At 41.7% G+C, this 25,000-nt stretch overlaps 1 protein-coding gene across 1 annotated transcript in view; it reads left to right on the forward strand.

Moving 5' to 3' along the window:
* Positions 1–25,000, forward strand: part of LOC118378496 (embryonic protein UVS.2) — a 60,784-nt gene that overhangs the window by 10,538 nt on the left and 25,246 nt on the right. Inside the window, exon 6 of the mRNA XM_052521832.1 lies at positions 21,080–21,232. Within this exon, the coding sequence (XP_052377792.1) occupies positions 21,080–21,232 (153 nt within the window). The remainder of the gene's footprint in view (positions 1–21,079; positions 21,233–25,000) is intronic.

The raw sequence follows: 25,000 nt of genomic DNA on the forward strand, positions 1-25,000 counted from the left end.
ACATAGAGGCTGTGTGGTTTTCAGATTGGGGCTTAAAGGTGTCATCTCTGGTGTCTCGTAGGACATAGAGGCTGTGTGGTTTTCAGACCTTTAACCGGTTAAAGGTGTCATCTCTGGTGTCTCGTAGGACATAGAGGCTGTGTGGTTTTCAGACCTTTAACCGGTTAAAGGTGTCATCTCTGGTGTCTCGTAGGTGAGGACCTTAACATAGACATAGAGGCTGTGTGGGTTTTCAGACCTTTAACCGGTTAAAGGTGTCATCTCTGGTGTCTCGTAGGACATAGAGGCTGTGTGGTTTTCAGATTGGGGCTTAAAGGTGTCATCTCTGGTGTCTCGTAGGACATAGAGGCTGTGTGGTTTTCAGACCTTAACCGGTTAAAGGTGTCATCTCTGGTGTCTCGTAGGACATAGAGGCTGTGTGGTTTTCAGATTGGGGCTTAAAGGTGTCATCTCTGGTGTCTCGTGAGGACATAGAGGCTGTGTGGTTTTCAGACCTTTAACCGCTTAAAGGTGTCATCTCTGGTGCTAGGACATAGAGGCTGTGTGGTTTCAGATTGGGGCTTAAAGGTGTCATCTCTGGTGTCTCGTAGGACATAGAGGCTGTGTGGTTTTCAGATTGGGGCTTAAAGGTGTCATCTCCTGGTGTCTCGTAGGACATAGAGGCTGTGTGGTTTCAGATTGGGGCACCGGGTTAAAGGTGTCATCTCTGGTGTCTCGTAGGACATAGAGGCTGTGTGGTTTTCAGACCTTTAACCGGTTAAAGGTGTCATCTCTGGTGTCTCGTAGGACATAGAGGCTGTGTGGTTTTAGGGATAACATTCGGGCATCTAGTGGAAAACCTTCCCAGAAGAGTGGGGGCTGTTATAGCAGCAAAGGGGGGGACCAACTCCATATTAATACCCTTGATTTTGGAATGAGATGTTCGACAAGCAGGTGTCCACATACTTTTGGCCATGTACATGATCAGTAATAAATAAACACAACAAGGACACACAGACATTACAAGCAGCATATCATCAATGGAGTTTTTTAAAAAATGGTGAGAAGGATCTGCAGATATGCACAAACGTTCTGTTTTGGCCCTGGGTAAAATTAATCAGTCTGACATCGCACTGTGATGCTCCAGGCAGTTACTATGGAGGAGGTGGCTAGTGTTGGTGAAATCACTGTGATGCTCCAGGTACTGTGGCTAGTGGTGGTTATATCACTGTGATGCTCCAGGTACTGTGGCTAGTGTTGGTGAAATCACTGTGATGCTCCAGGTACTGTGACTAGTGGTGGTTATATCACTGTGATGCTCCAGGTACTGTGGCTAGTGGTGGTTATATCACTGTGATGCTCCAGGTACTGTGGCTAGTGGTGGTTATATCACTGTGATGCTCCAGGTACTGTGGCTAGTGGTGGTTATATCACTGTGATGCTCCAGGTACTGTGGCTAGTGGTGGTTATATCACTGTGATGCTCCAGGTACTGTGGCTAGTGGTGGTTATATCACTGTGATGCTCCAGGTACTGTGGCTAGTGGTGGTTATATCACTGTGATGCTCCAGGTACTGTGGCTAGTGGTGGTTATATTACTGTGACTAGTGGTGGTTATATTACTGTGACTAGTGGTGGTTATATTACTGTGGCTAGTGGTGGTTATATCACTGTGACTAGTGGTGGTTATATCACTGTGGCTAGTGTTGGTGAAATCACTGTGATGCTCCAGGTACTGTGGCTAGTGGTGGTTATATCACTGTGGCTAGTGGTGGTTATATCACTGTGACTAGTGGTGGTTATATCACTGTGACTAGTGGTGGTTATATCACTGTGACTAGTGGTGGTTATATCACTGTGACTAGTGGTGGTTATATCACTGTGACTAGTGGTGGTTATATCACTGTAACTAGTGGTGGTTATATCACTATAACTAATGGTGGTTATATCACTGTGACTAGTGGTGGTTATATCACTGTGACTAGTGGTGGTTATATCACTGTGACTAGTGGTGGTTATATCACTGTGACTAGTGGTGGTTATATCACTGTGACTAGTGGTGGTTATATCACTGTGACTAGTGGTGGTTATATCACTGTAACTAGTGGTGGTTATATCACTATAATTAATGGTGGTTATATCACTGTGACTAGTGGTGGTTATATCACTGTGACTAGTGGTGGTTATATCACTGTAACTAGTGGTGGTTATATCACTGTGACTAGTGGTGGTTATATCACTGTGACTAGTGGTGGTTATATCACTGTGATGCTCCAGGTACTGTGACTAGTGGTGGTTATATCACTGTGATGCTCCAGGTACTGTGGCTAGTGGTGGTTATATTACTGTGACTAGTGGTGGTTATATTACTGTGACTAGTGGTGGTTATATTACTGTGACTAGTGGTGGTTATATTACTGTGGCTAGTGGTGGTTATATTACTGTGACTAGTGGTGGTTATATCACTGTGACTAGTGGTGGTTATATCACTGTGACTAGTGGTGGTTATATCACTGTGACTAGTGGTGGTTATATCACTGTGACTAGTGGTGGTTATATCACTGTGACTAGTGGTGGTTATATCACTGTGACTAGTGGTGGTTATATCACTGTGACTAGTGGTGGTTATATCACTGTGACTAGTGGTGGTTATATCACTGTGACTAGTGGTGGTTATATCACGGTGACTAGTGGTGGTTATATCACGGTGGCTAGTGGTGGTTATATCACTGTGGCTAGTGGTGGTTATATCACTGTGGCTAGTGGTGGTTATATCACTGTGACTAGTGGTGGTTATATCACTGTGACTAGTGGTGGTTATATCACTGTGACTAGTGGTGGTTATATCACTGTGACTAGTGGTGGTTATATCACTGTGACTAGTGGTGGTTATATCACTGTGGCTAGTGGTGGTTATATCACTGTGACTAGTGGTGGTTATATCACTGTGACACTCCAGGTACTGTGGAGGAGGTGACTAGTGGTGGTTATATCACTGTGACTAGTGGTGGTTATATCACTGTGACTAGTGGTGGTTATATCACTGTGACTAGTGGTGGTTATATCACTGTGACTAGTGGTGGTTATATCACTGTGACTAGTGGTGGTTATATCACTGTGACTAGTGGTGGTTATATCACTGATGCACTCCAGGTACTGTGGAGGAGGTGACTAGTGGTGGTTATATCACTGTGACTAGTGGTGGTTATATCACTGTGACTAGTGGTGGTTATATCACTGTGACACTCCAGGTACTGTGGAGGAGGTGACTAGTGGTGGTTATATCACTGTGACTAGTGGTGGTTATATCACTGTGACTAGTGGTGGTTATATCACTGTGACTAGTGGTGGTTATATCACTGTGACTAGTGGTGGTTATATCACTGTGACTAGTGGTGGTTATATCACTGTGACTAGTGGTGGTTATATCACTGTGATGCTCCAGGTACTGTGGAGGAGGTGGCTAGTGGTGGTTATATCACTGTGACTAGTGGTGGTTATATCACTGTAACTAGTGTTGGTTATATCACTGTGACTAGTGGTGGTTATATCACTGTGACTAGTGGTGGTTATATCACTGTGACTAGTGGTGGTTATATCACTGTAACTAGTGGTGGTTATATCACTGTGACTAGTGGTGGTTATATCACTGTGACTAGTGGTGGTTATATCACTGTGACTAGTGGTGGTTATATCACTGTGACTAGTGGTGGTTATATCACTGTGACTAGTGGTGGTTATATCACTGTGACTAGTGGTGGTTATATCACTGTGACTAGTGGTGGTGGTTATATCACTGTGACTAGTGGTGGTGGTTATATCACTGTGACTAGTGGTGGTGGTTATATCACTGTGACTAGTGGTGGTGGTTATATCACTGTGACTAGTGGTGGTGGTTATATCACTGTGACTAGTGGTGGTGGTTATATCACTGTGACTAGTGGTGGTGGTTATATCACTGTGACTAGTGGTGGTGGTTATATCACTGTGACTAGTGGTGGTGGTTATATCACTGTGACTAGTGGTGGTTATATCACTGTGATACTCCAGGTACTGTGGCTAGTGGTGGTTATATCACTGTGACTAGTGGTGGTTATATCACTGTGACTGGTGGTGGTTATATCACTGTGACTGGTGGTGGTTATATCACTGTAACTAGTGGTGGTTATATCACTGTGACTAGTGGTGGTTATATCACTGTGATACTCCAGGTACTGTGGAGGATGTGACTAGTGGTGGTTATATCACTGTGACTAGTGGTGGTTATATCACTGTAACTAGTGGTGGTTATATCACTGTGACTAGTGGTGGTTATATCACTGTGACTAGTGGTGGTTATATCACTGTGACTAGTGGTGGTTATATCACTGTGACTAGTGGTGGTTATATCACTGTGACTAGTGGTGGTTATATCACTGTGACTAGTGGTGGTTATATCACTGTGACTAGTGGTGGTTATATCACTGTGACTAGTGGTGGTTATATCACTGTGATACTCCAGGTACTGTGGAGGAGGTGGCTAGTGGTGGTTATATCACTGTGACTAGTGGTGGTTATATCACTGTGATACCCAGGTACTGTGACTAGTGGTGGTTATATCACTGTGATACTCCAGGTACTGTGACTAGTGGTGGTTATATCACTGTGATACTCCAGGTACTGTGGAGGAGGTGGCTAGTGGTGGTTATATCACTGTGACTAGTGGTGGTTATATCACTGTGACTAGTGGTGGTTATATCACTGTGACTAGTGGTGGTTATATCACTGTGACTAGTGGTGGTTATATCACTGTGACTAGTGGTGGTTATATCACTGTGACTAGTGGTGGTTATATCACTGTGACTAGTGGTGGTTATATCACTGTGATGCTCCAGGTACTGTGACTAGTGGTGGTTATATCACTGTGACTAGTGGTGGTTATATCACTGTGACTAGTGGTGGTTATATCACTGTGACTAGTGGTGGTTATATCACTGTGATGCTCCAGGTACTGTGGCTAGTGGTGGTTATATCACTGTGATGCTCCAGGTACTGTGACTAGTGGTGGTTATATCACTGTGACTAGTGGTGGTTATATCACTGTGACTAGTGGTGGTTATATCACTGTGACTAGTGGTGGTTATATCACTGTGACTAGTGGTGGTTATATCACTGTGATGCTCCAGGTACTGTGGAGGAGGTGACTAGTGGTGGTTATATCACTGTGATACTCCAGGTACTGTGACTAGTGGTGGTTATATCACTGTGACTAGTGGTGGTTATATCACTGTGACTAGTGGTGGTTATATCACTGTGATGCTCCAGGTACTGTGGAGGAGGTGGCTAGTGGTGGTTATATCACTGTGACTAGTGGTGGTTATATCACTGTGACTAGTGGTGGTTATATCACTGTGACTAGTGGTGGTTATATCACTGTGACTAGTGGTGGTTATATCACTGTGACTAGTGGTGGTTATATCACTGTGACTAGTGGTGGTTATATCACTGTAACTAGTGGTGGTTATATCACTGTGACTAGTGGTGGTTATATCACTGTGACTAGTGGTGGTTATATCACTGTGACTAGTGGTGGTTATATCACTGTGACTAGTGGTGGTTATATCACTGTGACTAGTGGTGGTTATATCACTGTGACTAGTGGTGGTTATATCACTGTGACTAGTGGTGGTTATATCACTGTGACTAGTGGTGGTTATATCACTGTGACTAGTGTTGGTTATATCACTGTGACTAGTGGTGGTTATATCACTGTGACTAGTGGTGGTTATATCACTGTGACTAGTGGTGGTTATATCACTGTGACTAGTGGTGGTTATATCACTGTGACTAGTGGTGGTTATATCACTGTGACTAGTGGTGGTTATATCACTGTGACTAGTGGTGGTTATATCACTGTGACTAGTGGTGGTTATATCACTGTGACTAGTGGTGGTTATATCACTGTGACTAGTGGTGGTTATATCACTGTGACTAGTGGTGGTGGTTATATCACTGTGACTAGTGGTGGTGGTTATATCACTGTGACTAGTGGTGGTGGTTATATCACTGTGACTAGTGGTGGTGGTTATATCACTGTGACTAGTGGTGGTGGTTATATCACTGTGACTAGTGGTGGTGGTTATATCACTGTGACTAGTGGTGGTGGTTATATCACTGTGACTAGTGGTGGTGGTTATATCACTGTGACTAGTGGTGGTTATATCACTGTGACTAGTGGTGGTTATATCACTGTGATGCTCCAGGTACTGTGACTAGTGGTGGTTATATCACTGTGACTAGTGGTGGTTATATCACTGTGATACTCCAGGTACTGTGGAGGAGGTGACTAGTGGTGGTTATATCACTGTGACTAGTGGTGGTTATATCACTGTGACTAGTGGTGGTTATATCACTGTGACTAGTGGTGGTTATATCACTGTGACTAGTGGTGGTTATATCACTGTGACTAGTGGTGGTTATATCACTGTGATGCTCCAGGTACTGTGACTAGTGGTGGTTATATCACTGTGACTAGTGGTGGTTATATCACTGTGACTAGTGGTGGTTATATCACTGTGATACTCCAGGTACTGTGGAGGAGGTGACTAGTGGTGGTTATATCACTGTGACTAGTGGTGGTTATATCACTGTGACTAGTGGTGGTTATATCACTGTGACTAGTGGTGGTTATATCACTGTGACTAGTGGTGGTTATATCACTGTGACTAGTGGTGGTTATATCACTGTGATGCTCCAGGTACTGTGGCTAGTGGTGGTTATATCACTGTGATGCTCCAGGTACTGTGACTAGTGGTGGTTATATCACTGTGACTAGTGGTGGTTATATCACTGTGACTAGTGGTGGTTATATCACTGTGACTAGTGGTGGTTATATCACTGTGACTAGTGGTGGTTATATCACTGTGATACTCCAGGTACTGTGGAGGAGGAGACTAGTGTTGGTTATATCACTGTGACTAGTGGTGGTTATATCACTGTGACTAGTGGTGGTTATATCACTGTGACTAGTGGTGGTTATATCACTGTGACTAGTGGTGGTTATATCACTGTGACTAGTGGTGGTTATATCACTGTGACTAGTGGTGGTTATATCACTGTGACTAGTGGTGGTTATATCACTGTGACTAGTGGTGGTTATATCACTGTGACTAGTGGTGGTTATATCACTGTAACTAGTGGTGGTTATATCACTGTGACTAGTGGTGGTTATATCACTGTGACTAGTGGTGGTTATATCACTGTGACTAGTGGTGGTTATATCACTGTGACTAGTGGTGGTTATATCACTGTGACTAGTGGTGGTTATATCACTGTGACTAGTGGTGGTTATATCACTGTGACTAGTGGTGGTTATATCACTGTGACTAGTGGTGGTTATATCACTGTCACTAGTGGTGGTTATATCACTGTGACTAGTGGTGGTTATATCACTGTGACTAGTGGTGGTTATATCACTGTGACTAGTGGTGGTGGTTATATCACTGTGACTAGTGGTGGTGGTTATATCACTGTGACTAGTGGTGGTGGTTATATCACTGTGACTAGTGGTGGTTATATCACTGTGACTAGTGGTGGTTATATCACTGTGATACTCCAGGTACTGTGGCTAGTGGTGGTTATATCACTGTGACTGGTGGTGGTTATATCACTGTAACTAGTGGTGGTTATATCACTGTGACTAGTGGTGGTTATATCACCGTGATACTCCAGGTACTGTGGAGGATGTGACTAGTGGTGGTTATATCACTGTGACTAGTGGTGGTTATATCACTGTGACTAGTGGTGGTTATATCACTGTGACTAGTGGTGGTTATATCACTGTGACTAGTGGTGGTTATATCACTGTGAGTAGTGGTGGTTATATCACTGTGACTAGTGGTGGTTATATCACTGTGACTAGTGGTGGTTATATCACTGTGACTAGTGGTGGTTATATCACTGTGACTAGTGGTGGTTATATCACTGTGACTAGTGGTGGTTATATCACTGTGACTAGTGGTGGTTATATCACTGTGACTAGTGGTGGTTATATCACTGTAACTAGTGTTGGTTATATCACTGTGACTAGTGGTGGTTATATCACTGTGACTAGTGGTGGTTATATCACTGTGACTAATGGTGGTTATATCACTGTGACTAGTGGTGGTTATATCACTGTGACTAGTGGTGGTTATATCACTGTGACTAGTGGTGGTTATATCACTGTGACTAGTGGTGGTTATTTCACTGTGACTAGTGGTGGTTATATCACTGTGACTAGTGGTGGTTATATCACTGTGACTAGTGGTGGTTATATCACTGTGACTAGTGGTGGTGGTTATATCACTGTGACTAGTGGTGGTGGTTATATCACTGTGACTAGTGGTGGTGGTTATATCACTGTGACTAGTGGTGGTGGTTATATCACTGTGACTAGTGGTGGTGGTTATATCACTGTGACTAGTGGTGGTGGTTATATCACTGTGACTAGTGGTGGTGGTTATATCACTGTGACTAGTGGTGGTGGTTATATCACTGTGACTAGTGGTGGTGGTTATATCACTGTGACTAGTGGTGGTGGTTATATCACTGTGACTAGTGGTGGTTATATCACTGTGACTAGTGGTGGTTATATCACTGTGACTAGTGGTGGTTATATCACTGTGACTAGTGGTGGTTATATCACTGTGATACTCCAGGTACTGTGGAGGAGGTGACTAGTGGTGGTTATATCACTGTGACTAGTGGTGGTTATATCACTGTGACTAGTGGTGGTTATATCACTGTGACTAGTGGTGGTTATATCACTGTGACTAGTGGTGGTTATATCACTGTGACTAGTGGTGGTTATATCACTGTGATACTCCAGGTACTGTGGAGGAGGTGACTAGTGGTGGTTATATCACTGTGACTAGTGGTGGTTATATCACTGTGACTAGTGGTGGTTATATCACTGTGACTAGTGGTGGTTATATCACTGTGACTAGTGGTGGTTATATCACTGTGACTAGTGGTGGTTATATCACTGTGACTAGTGGTGGTTATATCACTGTGACTAGTGGTGGTTATATCACTGTGACTAGTGGTGGTTATATCACTGTGACTAGTGGTGGTTATATCACTGTGACTAGTGGTGTTATATCACTGTGACTAGTGGTGGTTATATCACTGTGACTAGTGGTGGTTATATCACTGTGACTAGTGGTGGTTATATCACTGTGACTAGTGGTGGTTATATCACTGTGACTAGTGGTGGTTATATCACTGTGACTAGTGGTGGTTATATCACTGTGACTAGTGGTGGTTATATCACTGTGACTAGTGGTGGTTATATCACTGTGACTAGTGGTGGTTATATCACTGTGACTAGTGGTGGTTATATCACTGTGACTAGTGGTGGTTATATCACTGTGACTAGTGGTGGTTATATCACTGTGACTAGTGGTGGTTATATCACTGTGACTAGTGGTGGTTATATCACTGTGACTAGTGGTGGTTATATCACTGTGACTAGTGGTGGTTATATCACTGTGGCTAGTGGTGGTTATATCACTGTGGCTAGTGGTGGTTATATCACTGTGACTAGTGGTGGTTATATCACTGTGACTAGTGGTGGTTATATCACTGTGACTAGTGGTGGTTATATCACTGTGGCTAGTGGTGGTTATATCACTGTGACTAGTGGTGGTTATATCACTGTGACTAGTGGTGGTTATATCACTGTGATATCCAGGTACTGTGGAGGAGGTGACTAGTGGTGGTTATATCACTGTGACTAGTGGTGGTTATATCACTGTGACTAGTGGTGGTTATATCACTGTGACTAGTGGTGGTTATATCACTGTGACTAGTGGTGGTTATATCACTGTGACTAGTGGTGGTTATATCACTGTGGCTAGTGGTGGTTATATCACTGTGGCTAGTGGTGGTTATATCACTGTGACTAGTGGTGGTTATATCACTGTGACTAGTGGTGGTTATATCACTGTGACTAGTGGTGGTTATATCACTGTGACTAGTGGTGGTTATATCACTGTGACTAGTGGTGGTTATATCACTGTGACTAGTGGTGGTTATATCACTGTGACTCGTGGTGGTTATATCACTGTGACTCGTGGTGGTTATATCACTGTGACTAGTGGTGGTTATATCACTGTGACTAGTGGTGGTTATATCACTGTGACTAGTGGTGGTTATATCACTGTGACTAGTGGTGGTTATATCACTGTGACTAGTGGTGGTTATATCACTGTGACTAGTGGTGGTTATTATATCACTGTGACTAGTGGTGGTTATATCACTGTGACTAGTGGTGGTTATATCACTGTGACTAATGGTGGTTATATCACTGTGACTAGTGGTGGTTATATCACTGTGACTAGTGGTGGTTATATCACTGTGACTAGTGGTGGTTATATCACTGTGACTAGTGGTGGTTATATCACTGTGACTAGTGGTGGTTATATCACTGTGACTAGTGGTGGTTATATCACTGTGACTAGTGGTGGTTATATCACTGTAACTAGTGGTGGTGGTTATATCACTGTGACTAGTGGTGGTGGTTATATCACTGTGACTAGTGGTGGTGGTTATATCACTGTGACTAGTGGTGGTGGTTATATCACTGTGACTAGTGGTGGTGGTTATATCACTGTGACTAGTGGTGGTGGTTATATCACTGTGACTAGTGGTGGTGGTTATATCACTGTGACTAGTGGTGGTGGTTATATCACTGGTGACTAGTGGTGGTGGTTATATCACTGTGACTAGTGGTGGTGGTTATATCACTGTGACTAGTGGTGGTGGTTATATCACTGTGACTAGTGGTGGTGGTTATATCACTGTGACTAGTGGTGGTTATATCACTGTGACTAGTGGTGGTTATATCACTGTGACTAGTGGTGGTTATATCACTGTGACTAGTGGTGGTTATATCACTGTGATACTCCAGGTACTGTGGAGGTTTATATCACTGTGACTAGTGGTGGTTATATCACTGTGACTAGTGGTGGTTATATCACTGTGACTAGTGGTGGTTATATCACTGTGACTAGTGGTGGTTATATCACTGTGACTAGTGGTGGTTATATCACTGTGACTAGTGGTGGTTATATCACTGTGATACTGTGACCAGGTACTGTGGAGGAGGTGACTAGTGGTGGTTATATCACTGTGACTAGTGGTGGTTATATCACTGTGACTAGTGGTGGTTATATCACTGTGACTAGTGGTGGTTATATCACTGTGACTAGTGGTGGTTATATCACTGTGACTAGTGGTGGTTATATCACTGTGACTAGTGGTGGTTATATCACTGTGACTAGTGGTGGTTATATCACTGTGACTAGTGGTGGTTATATCACTGTAACTAGTGGTGGTTATATCACTGTGACTAGTGGTGGTTATATCACTGTGACTAGTGGTGGTTATATCACTGTGACTAGTGGTGGTTATATCACTGTGACTAGTGGTGGTTATATCACTGTGACTAGTGGTGGTTATATCACTGTGACTAGTGGTGGTTATATCACTGTGACTAGTGGTGGTTATATCACTGTGACTAGTGGTGGTTATATCACTGTGACTAGTGGTGGTTATATCACTGTGACTAGTGGTGGTTATATCACTGTGACTAGTGGTGGTTATATCACTGTGACTAGTGGTGGTTATATCACTGTGACTAGTGGTGGTTATATCACTGTGGCTAGTGGTGGTTATATCACTGTGACTAGTGGTGGTTATATCACTGTGGCTAGTGGTGGTTATATCACTGTGACTAGTGGTGGTTATATCACTGTGACTAGTGGTGGTTATATCACTGTGACTAGTGGTGGTTATATCACTGTGACTAGTGGTGGTTATATCACTGTGGCTAGTGGTGGTTATATCACTGTGACTAGTGGTGGTTATATCACTGTGACTAGTGGTGGTTATATCACTGTGATACTCCAGGTACTGTGGAGGAGGTGACTAGTGGTGGTTATATCACTGTGACTAGTGGTGGTTATATCACTGTGACTAGTGGTGGTTATATCACTGTGACTAGTGGTGGTTATATCACTGTGACTAGTGGTGGTTATATCACTGTGACTAGTGGTGGTTATATCACTGTGACTAGTGGTGGTTATATCACTGGTGACTAGTGGTGGTTATATCACTGTGGCTAGTGGTGGTTATATCACTGTGGCTAGTGGTGGTTATATCACTGTGACTAGTGGTGGTTATATCACTGTGACTAGTGGTGGTTATATCACTGTGACTAGTGGTGGTTATATCACTGTGACTAGTGGTGGTTATATCACTGTGACTAGTGGTGGTTATATCACTGTGACTAGTGGTGGTTATATCACTGTGACTAGTGGTGGTTATATCACTGTGACTAGTGTTGGTTATATCACTGTGACTAGTGGTGGTTATATCACTGTGACTAGTGGTGGTTATATCACTGTGATACTCCAGGTACTGTGGAGGAGGTGGCTAGTGGTGGTGGTTATATCACTGTGACTAGTGGTGGTTATATCACTGTAACTAGTGGTGGTTATATCACTGTAACTAGTGTTGGTTATATCACTGTGACTAGTGGTGGTTATATCACTGTGACTAGTGGTGGTTATATCACTGTGACTAGTGGTGGTTATATCACTGTGACTAGTGGTGGTTATATCACTGTGACTAGTGGTGGTTATATCACTGTGATACTCCAGGTACTGTGGAGGAGGTGACTAGTGGTGGTTATATCACTGTGACTAGTGGTGGTTATATCACTGTGACTAGTGGTGGTTATATCACTGTGACTAGTGGTGGTTATATCACTGTGACTAGTGGTGGTTATATCACTGTGACTAGTGGTGGTTATATCACTGTGACTAGTGGTGGTTATATCACTGTGACTAGTGGTTGTTATATCACTGTGACTAGTGGTGGTTATATCACTGTGACTAGTGGTGGTTATATCACTGTGACTAGTGGTGGTTATATCACTGTGACTAGTGGTGGTTATATCACTGTGACTAGTGGTGGTTATATCACTGTGACTAGTGGTGTTTATATCACTGTGACTAGTGGTGTTTATATCACTGTGACTAGTGGTGGTTATATCACTGTGACTAGTGGTGGTTATATCACTGTGACTAGTGGTGGTTATATCACTGTGACTAGTGGTGGTTATATCACTGTGACTAGTGGTGGTTATATCACTGTGACTAGTGGTGGTTATATCACTGTGACTAGTGGTGGTTATATCACTGTGACTAGTGGTGGTTATATCACTGTGACTAGTGGTGGTTATATCACTGTGACTAGTGGTGGTTATATCACTGTGACTAGTGGTGGTTATATCACTGTGACTAGTGGTGGTTATATCACTGTGACTAGTGGTGGTTATATCACTGTGACTAGTGGTGGTTATATCACTGTGACTAGTGGTGGTTATATCACTGTAACTAGTGGTGGTTATATCACTGTGACTAGTGGTGGTTATATCACTGTGATACTCCAGGTACTGTGGAGGAGGTGACTAGTGGTGGTTATATCACTGTGACTAGTGGTGGTTATATCACTGTGACTAGTGGTGGTTATATCACTGTGACTAGTGGTGGTTATATCACTGTGACTAGTGGTGGTTATATCACTGTGACTAGTGGTGGTTATATCACTGTGACTAGTGGTGGTTATATCACTGTAACTAGTGGTGGTTATATCACTGTGACTAGTGGTGGTGGTTATATCACTGTGACTAGTGGTGGTTATATCACTGTGAGTAGTGGTGGTTATATCACTGTGATACTCCAGGTACTGTGACTAGTGGTGGTTATATCACTGTGATACTCCAGGTACTGTGGAGGAGGTGACTAGTGGTGGTTATATCACTGTAACTAGTGGTGGTTATATCACTGTAACTAGTGGTGGTTATATCACTGTGACTAGTGGTGGTTATATCACTGTGACTAGTGGTGGTTATATCACTGTGACTAGTGGTGGTTATATCACTGTGACTAGTGGTGGTTATATCACTGTGAGTAGTGGTGGTTATATCACTGTGATGCTCCAGGTACTGTGACTAGTGGTGGTTATATCACTGTGATGCTCCAGGTACTGTGGAGGAGGTGACTAGTGGTGGTTATATCACTGTGACTAGTGGTGGTTATATCACTGTGATACTCCAGGTACTGTGACTAGTGGTGGTTATATCACTGTGACTAGTGGTGGTTATATCACTGTGATGCTCCAGGTACTGTGGAGGAGGTGGCTAGTGGTGGTTATATCACTGTGACTAGTGGTGGTTATATCACTGTGACTAGTGGTGGTTATATCACTGTGACTAGTGGTGGTTATATCACTGTGACTAGTGGTGGTTATATCACTGTGATACTCCAGGTACTGTGACTAGTGGTGGTTATATCACTGTGACTAGTGGTGGTTATATCACTGTGACTAGTGGTGGTTATATCACTGTGACTAGTGGTGGTTATATCACTGTGACTAGTGGTGGTTATATCACTGTGACTAGTGGTGGTTATATCACTGTGACTAGTGGTGGTTATATCACTGTGACTAGTGGTGGTTATATCACTGTGACTAGTGGTGGTTATATCACTGTGACTAGTGGTGGTTATATCACTGTGACTAGTGGTGGTTATATCACTGTAACTAGTGGTGGTTATATCACTGTGACTAGTGGTGGTTATATCACTGTGATGCTCCAGGTACTGTGGCTAATGTTGGCCTCTATAGTTCTAATCTTTCTGAGGACCAATTTATCCAGCTCTAGTTTGTCCTGGTTCATGCCGTTGGTCTTCTTGATGATTTTGTTTGGCCTGTTTGCATCCTCCCTAGTGATGTTACCCTGCCTGAATCAGCGTATTTCTCCACAACTCAGTGGTCCTGAGTCTGCACAGAACTGCCAGGACCCAGGATCAATGGAGACACTGCAGTCTTTAATCCTCTTGACACATTCACAAAAACAGTAATGGCCCACTGGACCCTATTCCAACTACTGAAAGAGCTGCTTCCTGTGCTTGGCCCTCCTATGGTGAACATAATAAACTGCTTCCTATCCTCTGGATGTGTACCAAACTCACTGAAAGTGACAGTAATAAAGCCTCTCTTGAAAAAGCCAACACTTGACCAATAAAAATTAAATAAAAATAATAATAAATATCGGCCTATATCTAATTTCCCATTCTTCTCAAAATGTTTAGAAAAAGCTGTTGCGCAGCAACTCACTGCCTTCCTGAAGACAAACCATGTATATGAAATGCTTCAGTCTGGTTTTAGACATAGTACTGAGACTGCACTTGTGAAGGTGGTAATTTACCTTTTAATGGCGTCAGACCGAGGCTCTGCATCTGTCCTCGTGCTCCTAGACCTGCTGCTTTTGATACCATCGATCACCACATTCTTCTGGAGAGACTGGAAACCCTAACTGGTCTACACGGACAAGTTCTGGCCTGGTTTAGATCTTATTTGTCGGAAAGATATCAGTTCGTCTCGGGGATGGTTTGTCCTCTGACGAATCAATGTTAGGTTTCGGTGTTCCTCAAGGTTCTGTTTTAGGACCACTTGTTTTCACTATATATTTTACCTCTTGGGGATGTCATTCGGAAACATAATGTCAACTTTCTGCTATGCAGATGACACACAGCTGTACATTTCAATGAAACATGTTGAAGCCAAAAATGTCCTGAAAGCCTGTGTTTTTTATACATAAGGACAAACAGAGATGTTCTAGGTCCCAAGAAACAAAGAGATCTTCTGTTGGATCTGACAATTAATCTTGATGGTTTTACAGTCGTCTCAAATAAGTGAAGGGCCTCGGGGTTACTCTGGACCCTGATCTCTCTTTTGACGAACATATCAAGACTGTGTCAAGGACAGCTTGAATCCATGCTTTTGTTACTTCTAGGTTAGACTACTTCAATGCTCTACTTTCCGGCTACCCGGATAAAGCACTAAATAAACTTCAGTTAGTGCTAAACACGGCTGCTAGAATCCTGACTAGAATCAAAACATTTGATCATATTACTCCAGTGCTAGCCTCCCTACACTGGTTTCCTGTTAAGGCTAGGGCTGATTTAAAGCTTTTACTGCTAACCTAAATCAAATCAAATCAAATCAAATTTATTTATATAGCCCTTCGTACATCAGCTGATATCTCAAAGTGCTGTACAGAAACCCAGCCTAAAACCCCAAACAGCAAACAATGCAGGTGTAAAAGCACGGTGGCTAGGAAAAACTCCCTAGAAAGGCCAAAACCTAGGAAGAAACCTAGAGAGGAACTGGGCTATGTGGGGTGGCCAGTCCTCTTCTGGCTGTGCCGGGTAGAGATTATAACAGAACATGACCAAGATGTTCAAATGTTCATAAATGACCAGCATGGTCGAATAATAATAAGGCAGAACAGTTGAAACTGGAGCAGCAGCAGTCAGGTGGAATGGGGACAGCAAGGAGCCATCATGTCAGGTAGTCCTGGGGCACTGTCCTAGGGCTCAGGTCCTCCGAGAGAGAGAGAAAGAAAGAGAGAATTAGAGAGAGCATATGTGGGGTGGCCAGTCCTCTTTTGGCTGTGCCGGGTGGAGATTATAACAGAACGTGGCCAAGATGTTCAAATGTTCATAAATGACCCAGCATGGTTGAATAATAGTAAGGCAGAACAGTTGAAACTGGAGCAGGAGCATGGCCAGGTGGACTGGGGACAGCAAGGAGTCCTCATGTCAGGTAGTCCTGGGACATGGTCCTAGGGCCCAGGCCAGTTGAAACTGGAGCAGCAGCATGGCCAGGTGGACTGGGGACAGCAAGGAGTCATCATGTCAGGTAGTCCTGGGGCATGGTCCTAGGGCTCAGGTCCTCCGAGAGAGAGAAAGAAAGAGAGAAGGAGAGAATTAGAGAACGCACACTTAGATTCACACAGGACACCGAATAGGACAGGAGAAGTACTCAGATATAACAAACTGACCCTAGCCCCCGACACATAAACTACTGCAGCATAAATACTGGAGGCTGAGACAGGAACCTACAAAGCGTTACATGGGCTTGCTCCTACCTGTCTCTCTGATTTGGTCCTGCCGTACACGTGCGCTATGGTCACAAGACGCAGGCCTCCTAATTGTCCCTAGAATTTTTAAGCAAACAGCTGGAGGCAGGGCTTTCTCCTATTGAGCTCCATTTGTATGGAATGGTCTGCCTACCCATGTGAGAGACTCACTCGGTCTCAACCTTTAAGTCTCTATTGAAGACTCATCTCTTCAGTAGGTCCTATGATTGAGTGCAGTCTGGCCCAGGGGTGTGAAGGTGAATGGCAAGGCACTGGAGTAACTAACCACTCTTGATGACTCTGCCTGGCCGGTTCCCCTCTCTCCGCTGGGATTCTCTGCCTCTGACCCTATTACAGGGGTTGAGTCACTGGCTTACTGGTGCTCTTCCATGTCGTCCCTAGGAGGGGTGCGTCACGTCGTGCCAATCTTTTTTCGCAATATTGTATTTAAGTCACGTTACCTTCTTGTCCAGTTTTGCGCCCCCTCAGGCTCCTGCAGTGGAGGAGATCTTCCTGGGCTAAACTCAGCCTTGTCTCAGGGTAGTCAGATGGTGGTCTGTTGATATCCAGCTCGTGGTGTGGGAGCTGTGCTTTGGCAAAGTGGGTGGGGTTATATCCTGGGGCCACAGTGTCCCCTTAACCCCCCTGCAATAGTCTATGTGCTGGGGGGGCTGGGGTCAGTCTGTTATATCTGGAGTAATTCTCCTGTCTTAAAGTGCATTCAGAGAGTATTCAGACCCCCTAACTGTTTCCACATTTTGTTACATTACAGCCTTGTTCTAAAATATGGATAAAACACCTTAATGGATGAAACACCTTAATGGATGAAACACCTTAATGGATGAAACACCTTAATGGATAAAACACCTTAATGGATGAAACACCTTAATGGATGAAACACCTTAATGGATAAAACACCTTAATGGATAAAACACCTTAATGGATAAAACACCTTAATGGATAAAACACCTTAATGGATGAAACACCTTAATGGATGAAACACCTTAATGGATAAAACACCTTAATGGATAAAACACCTTAATGGATAAAACACCTTAATGGATGAAACACCTTAATGGATAAAACACCTTAATGGATGAAACACCTTAATGGATAAAACACCTTAATGGATAAAACACCTTAATGGATAAAACACCTTAATGGATAAAACACCTTAATGGATAAAACACCTTAATGGATAAAACACCTTAATGGATAAAACACCTTAATGGATAAAACACCTTAATGGATAAAACACCTTAATGGATAAAACACCTTAATGGATAAAACACCTTTTAATGGATAAAACACCTTAATGGATAAAACACCTTAATGGATAAAACACCTTAATGGATAAAACACCTTAATGGATAAAACACCTTAATGGATAAAACACCTTAATGGATAAAACACCTTAATGGATAAAACACCTTAATGGATAAAACACCTTTTAATGGATAAAACACCTTAATGGATAAAACACCTTAATGGATAAAACACCTTAATGGATAAAACACCTTAATGGATAAAACACCTTAATGGATAAAACACCTTAATGGATGAAACACCTTAATGGATAAAACACCTTAATGGATAAAACACCTTAATGGATGAAACACCTTAATGGATAAAACACCTTAATGGATAAAACACCTTAATGGATAAAACACCTTAATGGATAAAACACCTTAATGGATAAAACACCTTAATGGATAAAACACCTTAATGGATAAAACACCTTAATGGATAAAACACCTTAATGGATAAAACACCTTAATGGATAAAACACCTTAATGGATGAAACACCTTAATGGATAAAACACCTTAATGGATAAAACACCTTAATGGATAAAACACCTTAATGGATAAAACACCTTAATGGATAAAACACCTTAATGGATAAAACACCTTAATGGATGAAACACCTTAATGGATAAAACACCTTAATGGATAAAACACCTTAATGGATAAAACACCTTAATGGATAAAACACCTTAATGGATAAAACACCTTAATGGATAAAACACCTTAATGGATAAAACACCTTAATGGATGAAACACCTTAATGGATGAAACACCTTAATGGATGAAACACCTTAATGGATAAAACACCTTAATGGATGAAACACCTTAATGGATAAAACACCTTAATGGATAAAACACCTTAATGGATAAAACACCTTAATGGATGAAACACCTTAATGGATAAAACACCTTAATGGATAAAACACCTTAATGGATAAAACACCTTAATGGATAAAACACCTTAATGGATGAAACACCTTAATGGATAAAACACCTTAATGGATAAAACACCTTAATGGATAAAACACCTTAATGGATAAAACACCTTAATGGATAAAACACCTTAATGGATAAAACACCTTAATGGATAAAACACCTTAATGGATGAAACACCTTAATGGATGAAACACCTTAATGGATAAAACACCTTAATGGATAAAACACCTTAATGGATAAAACACCTTAATGGATAAAACACCTTAATGGATAAAACACCTTAATGGATAAAACACCTTAATGGATAAAACACCTTAATGGATAAAACACCTTAATGGATAAAACACCTTAATGGATGAAACACCTTAATGGATAAAACACCTTAATGGATAAAACACCTTAATGGATAAAACACCTTAATGGATAAAACACCTTAATGGATAAAACACCTTAATGGATAAAACACCTTAATGGATAAAACACCTTAATGGATAAAACACCTTAATGGATAAAACACCTTAATGGATAAAACACCTTAATGGATAAAACACCTTAATGGATAAAACACCTTAATGGATAAAACACCTTAATGGATAAAACACCTTAATGGATAAAACACCTTAATGGATAAAACACCTTAATGGATAAAACACCTTAATGGATAAAAACACCTTAATGGATAAAACACCTTAATGGATAAAACACCTTAATGGATAAAACACCTTAATGGATAAAACACCTTAATGGATAAAACACCTTAATGGATAAAACACCTTAATGGATAAAACACCTTAATGGATAAAACACCTTAATGGATAAAACACCTTAATGGATTAATGGATAAAACACCTTAATGGATAAAACACCTTAATGGATAAAACACCTTAATGGATAAAACACCTTAATGGATGAAACACCTTAATGGATAAAACACCTTAATGGATAAAACACCTTAATGGATAAAACATCTTAATGGATGAAACACCTTAATGGATAAAACACCTTAATGGATAAAACACCTTAATGGATAAAACACCTTAATGGATAAAACACCTTAATGGATAAAACACCTTAATGGATGAAACACCTTAATGGATGAAACACCTTAATGGATAAAACACCTTAATGGATAAAACACCTTAATGGATAAAACACCTTAATGGATGAAACACCTTAATGGATAAAACACCTTAATGGATAAAACACCTTAATGGATAAAACACCTTAATGGATAAAACACCTTAATGGATAAAACACCTTAATGGATAAAACACCTTAATGGATAAAACACCTTAATGGATGAAACACCTTAATGGATAAAACACCTTAATGGATAAAACACCTTAATGGATAAAACACCTTAATGGATAAAACACCTTAATGGATAAAACACCTTAATGGATAAAACACCTTAATGGATAAAACACCTTAATGGATAAAACACCTTAATGGATAAAACACCTTAATGGATAAAACACCTTAATGGATAAAACACCTTAATGGATGAAACACCTTAATGGATAAAACACCTTAATGGATAAAACACCTTAATGGATAAAACACCTTAATGGATAAAACACCTTAATGGATAAAACACCTTAATGGATAAAACACCTTAATGGATAAAACACCTTAATGGATAAAACACCTTAATGGATAAAACACCTTAATGGATAAAACACCTTAATGGATAAAACACCTTAATGGATAAAACACCTTAATGGATAAAACACCTTAATGGATAAAACACCTTAATGGATAAAACACCTTAATGGATGAAACACCTTAATGGATGAAACACCTTAATGGATGGCTCCTATGTCCCGTGTTGTGTCTCTGCCATCCTCAGCTGCCCAGGTTCCAGACGGCACTAGTTTCAGGGATGGAGATATCGCTGTGACTACCGGGAGGCGCTCTAAGGTCTGTTTCGCACGCAGTTGTCTGTGGTCCAAGTCGGTGGACGGACATGTCTACATCGCATACAGGCTGTCACTGGACTACAGTAAGTTACCAGCAGGGTTTCAGATATGGGTCTACATCTCATACAGGCTGTCATTGGACTACAGTAAGTTACCAGCAGGGTTTCAGATATGGGTCTACATCTCATACAGGCTGTCACTGGACTACAGTAAGTTACCAGCAGGGTTTCAGATATGGGTCTACATCTCATACAGGCTGTCATTGGACTACAGTAAGTTACCAGCAGAGTTTCAGATATGGGTCTACATCTCATACAGGCTGTCATTGGACTACAGTAAGTTAGCAGCAGGGTTTCAGATATGGGTCTACATCTCATACAGGCTGTCATTTGGACTACAGTAAGTTAGCAGCAGGGTTTCAGATATGGGTCTACATCTCATACAGGCTGTCATTGGACTACAGTAAGTTACCAGCAGGGTTTCAGATATGGGTCTACATCTCATACAGGCTGTCACTGGACTACAGTAAGTTACCAGCAGGGTTTCAGATATGGGTCTACATCTCATACAGGCTGTCATTGGACTACAGTAAGTTACCAGCAGGGTTTCAGATATGGGTCTACATCTCATACAGGCTGTCACTGGACTACAGTAAGTTACCAGCAGGGTTTCAGATATGGGTCTACATCTCATACAGGCTGTCATTGGACTACAGTAAGTTAGCAGCAGGGTTTCAGATATGGGTCTACATCTCATACAGGCTGTCACTGGACTACAGTAAGTTACCAGCAGGGTTTCAGATATGGGTCTACATCTCATACAGGCTGTCATTGGACTACAGTAAGTTACCAGCAGGGTTTCAGATATGGGTCTACATCTCATACAGGCTGTCACTGGACTACAGTAAGTTACCAGCAGGGTTTCAGATATGGGTCTACATCTCATACAGGCTGTCACTGGACTACAGTAAGTTACCAGCAGGGTTTCAGATATGGGTCTACATCTCATACAGGCTGTCATTGGACTACAGTAAGTTAGCAGCAGGGTTTCAGATATGGGTCTACATCTCATACAGGCTGTCACTGGACTACAGTAAGTTACCAGCAGGGTTTCAGATATGGGTCTACATCTCATACAGGCTGTCATTGGACTACAGTAAGTTACCAGCAGGGTTTCAGATATGGGTCTACATCTCATACAGGCTGTCATTGGACTACAGTAAGTTACCAGCAGGGTTTCAGATATGGGTCTACATCTCATACAGGCTGTCACTGGACTACAGTAAGTTACCAGCAGGGTTTCAGATATGGGTCTACATCTCATACAGGCTGTCATTGGACTACAGTAAGTTACCAGCAGGGTTTCAGATATGGGTCTACATCTCATACAGGCTGTCATTGGACTACAGTAAGTTAGCAGCAGGGTTTCAGATATGGGTCTACATCTCATACAGGCTGTCACTGGACTACAGTAAGTTACCAGCAGGGTTTCAGATATGGGTCTACATCTCATACAGGCTGTCATTGGACTACAGTAAGTTACCAGCAGGGTTTCAGATATGGGTCTACATCTCATACAGGCTGTCATTGGACTACAGTAAGTTACCAGCAGGGTTTCAGATATGGGTCTACATCTCATACAGGCTGTCATTGGACTACAGTAAGTTACCAGCAGGGTTTCAGATATGGGTCTACATCTCATACAGGCTGTCACTGGACTACAGTAAGTTACCAGCAGGGTTTCAGATATGGGTCGTTGGTCCTGTACCTTCCACTAATATGTTGTATATATACGGTTGAAATAGGAAGTTTACATACACTCATTTAGTTAAACGTTTTCAGTAGCCTTCCACAAGCTTCCCACAATCAGTTGGGTGGGACACATGAGACAAATTTCACCCAACTTATTGTGGGAAGCTTGTGGAAGGCTACCCGAAACGTTTGACCCAAGTTAAACAATTTAAAGGCAATGCTACCAAATACTAAATGAGAGTATGTAAACTTCTGTCCCAGTGGGAATGTGATGAAATAAATAAAACCTGAAATAAATAATTCTCGCTACTATTATTCTGACATTTCACATTAATACAATAAAGTGGTGATCCTAACTGACATAAATCAGGGAATTGTTACTAGGATTAAATGTAAAAACTGAGTATAAATGTATTTGGCTGAGGTGTATGTAAACTTCCCGACTTCACCTGTATATCTTCTATATGGGCTGGTGGAATCTGTATATCTACTATATGGGCTGGTGGAATCTGTATATCTTCTATATGGGCTGGTGGAATCTGTATATCTACTATATGGGCTGGTGGAATCTGTATATCTACTATATGGGCTGGTGGAATCTGTATATCTTCTATATGGGCTGGTGGAATCTGTATATCTTCTATATGGGCTGGTGGAATCTGTATATCTACTATATGGGCTGGTGGAATCTGTATATCTACTATATGGGCTGGTGGAATCTGTATATCTACTATATGGGCTGGTGGAATCTGTATATCTACTATATGGGCTGGTGGAATCTGTATATCTACTATATGGGCTGGTGGAATCTGTATATCTACTATATGGGCTGGTGGAATCTGTATATCTACTATATGGGCTGGTGGAATCTGTATATCTACTATATGGGCTGGTGGAATCTGTATATCTACTATATGGGCTGGTGGAATCTGTATATCTTCTATATGGGCTGGTGGAATCTGTATATCTACTATATGGGCTGGTGGAATCTGTATATCTACTATATGGGCTGGTGGAATCTGTATATCTTCTATATGGGCTGGTGGAATCTGTATATCTACTATATGGGCTGGTGGAATCTGTATATCTACTATATGGGCTGGTGGAATCTGTATATCTACTATATGGGCTGGTGGAATCTGTATATCTTCTATATGGGCTGGTGGAATCTGTATATCTACTATATGGGCTGGTGGAATCTGTATATCTACTATATGGGCTGGTGGAATCTGTATATCTTCTATATGGGCTGGTGGAATCTGTATATCTACTATATGGGCTGGTGGAATCTGTATATCTACTATATGGGCTGGTGGAATCTGTATATCTACTATATGGGCTGGTGGAATATGTATATCTACTATATGGGCTGGTGGAATCTGTATATCTACTATATGGGCTGGTGGAATCTGTATATCTACTATATGGGCTGGTGGAATCTGTATATCTACTATATGGGCTGGTGGAATCTGTATATCTACTATATGGGCTGGTGGAATCTGTATATCTTCTATATGGGCTGGTGGAATCTGTATATCTACTATATGGGCTGGTGGAATCTGTATATCTACTATATGGGCTGGTGGAATCTGTATATCTACTATATGGGCTGGTGGAATCTGTATATCTACTATATGGGCTGGTGGAATCTGTATATCTTCTATATGGGCTGGTGGAATCTGTATATCTACTATATGGGCTGGTGGAATCTGTATATCTACTATATGGGCTGGTGGAATCTGTATATCTACTATATGGGCTGGTGGAATCTGTATATCTACTATATGGGCTGGTGGAATCTGTATATCTACTATATGGGCTGGTGGAATCTGTATATCTACTATATGGGCTGGTGGAATCTGTATATCTACTATATGGGCTGGTGGAATCTGTATATCTACTATATGGGCTGGTGGAATCTGTATATCTACTATATGGGCTGGTGGAATCTGTATATCTACTATATGGGCTGGTGGAATCTGTATATCTACTATATGGGCTGGTGGAATCTGTATATCTCTATATGGGCTGGTGGAATCTGTATATCTACTATATGGGCTGGTGGAATCTGTATATCTACTATATGGGCTGGTGGAATCT

The sequence above is a fragment of the Oncorhynchus keta genome, chromosome 7 (genome assembly GCF_023373465.1).
Source record: "Oncorhynchus keta strain PuntledgeMale-10-30-2019 chromosome 7, Oket_V2, whole genome shotgun sequence".
NCBI classification, from domain to species: domain Eukaryota; kingdom Metazoa; phylum Chordata; class Actinopteri; order Salmoniformes; family Salmonidae; genus Oncorhynchus; species Oncorhynchus keta.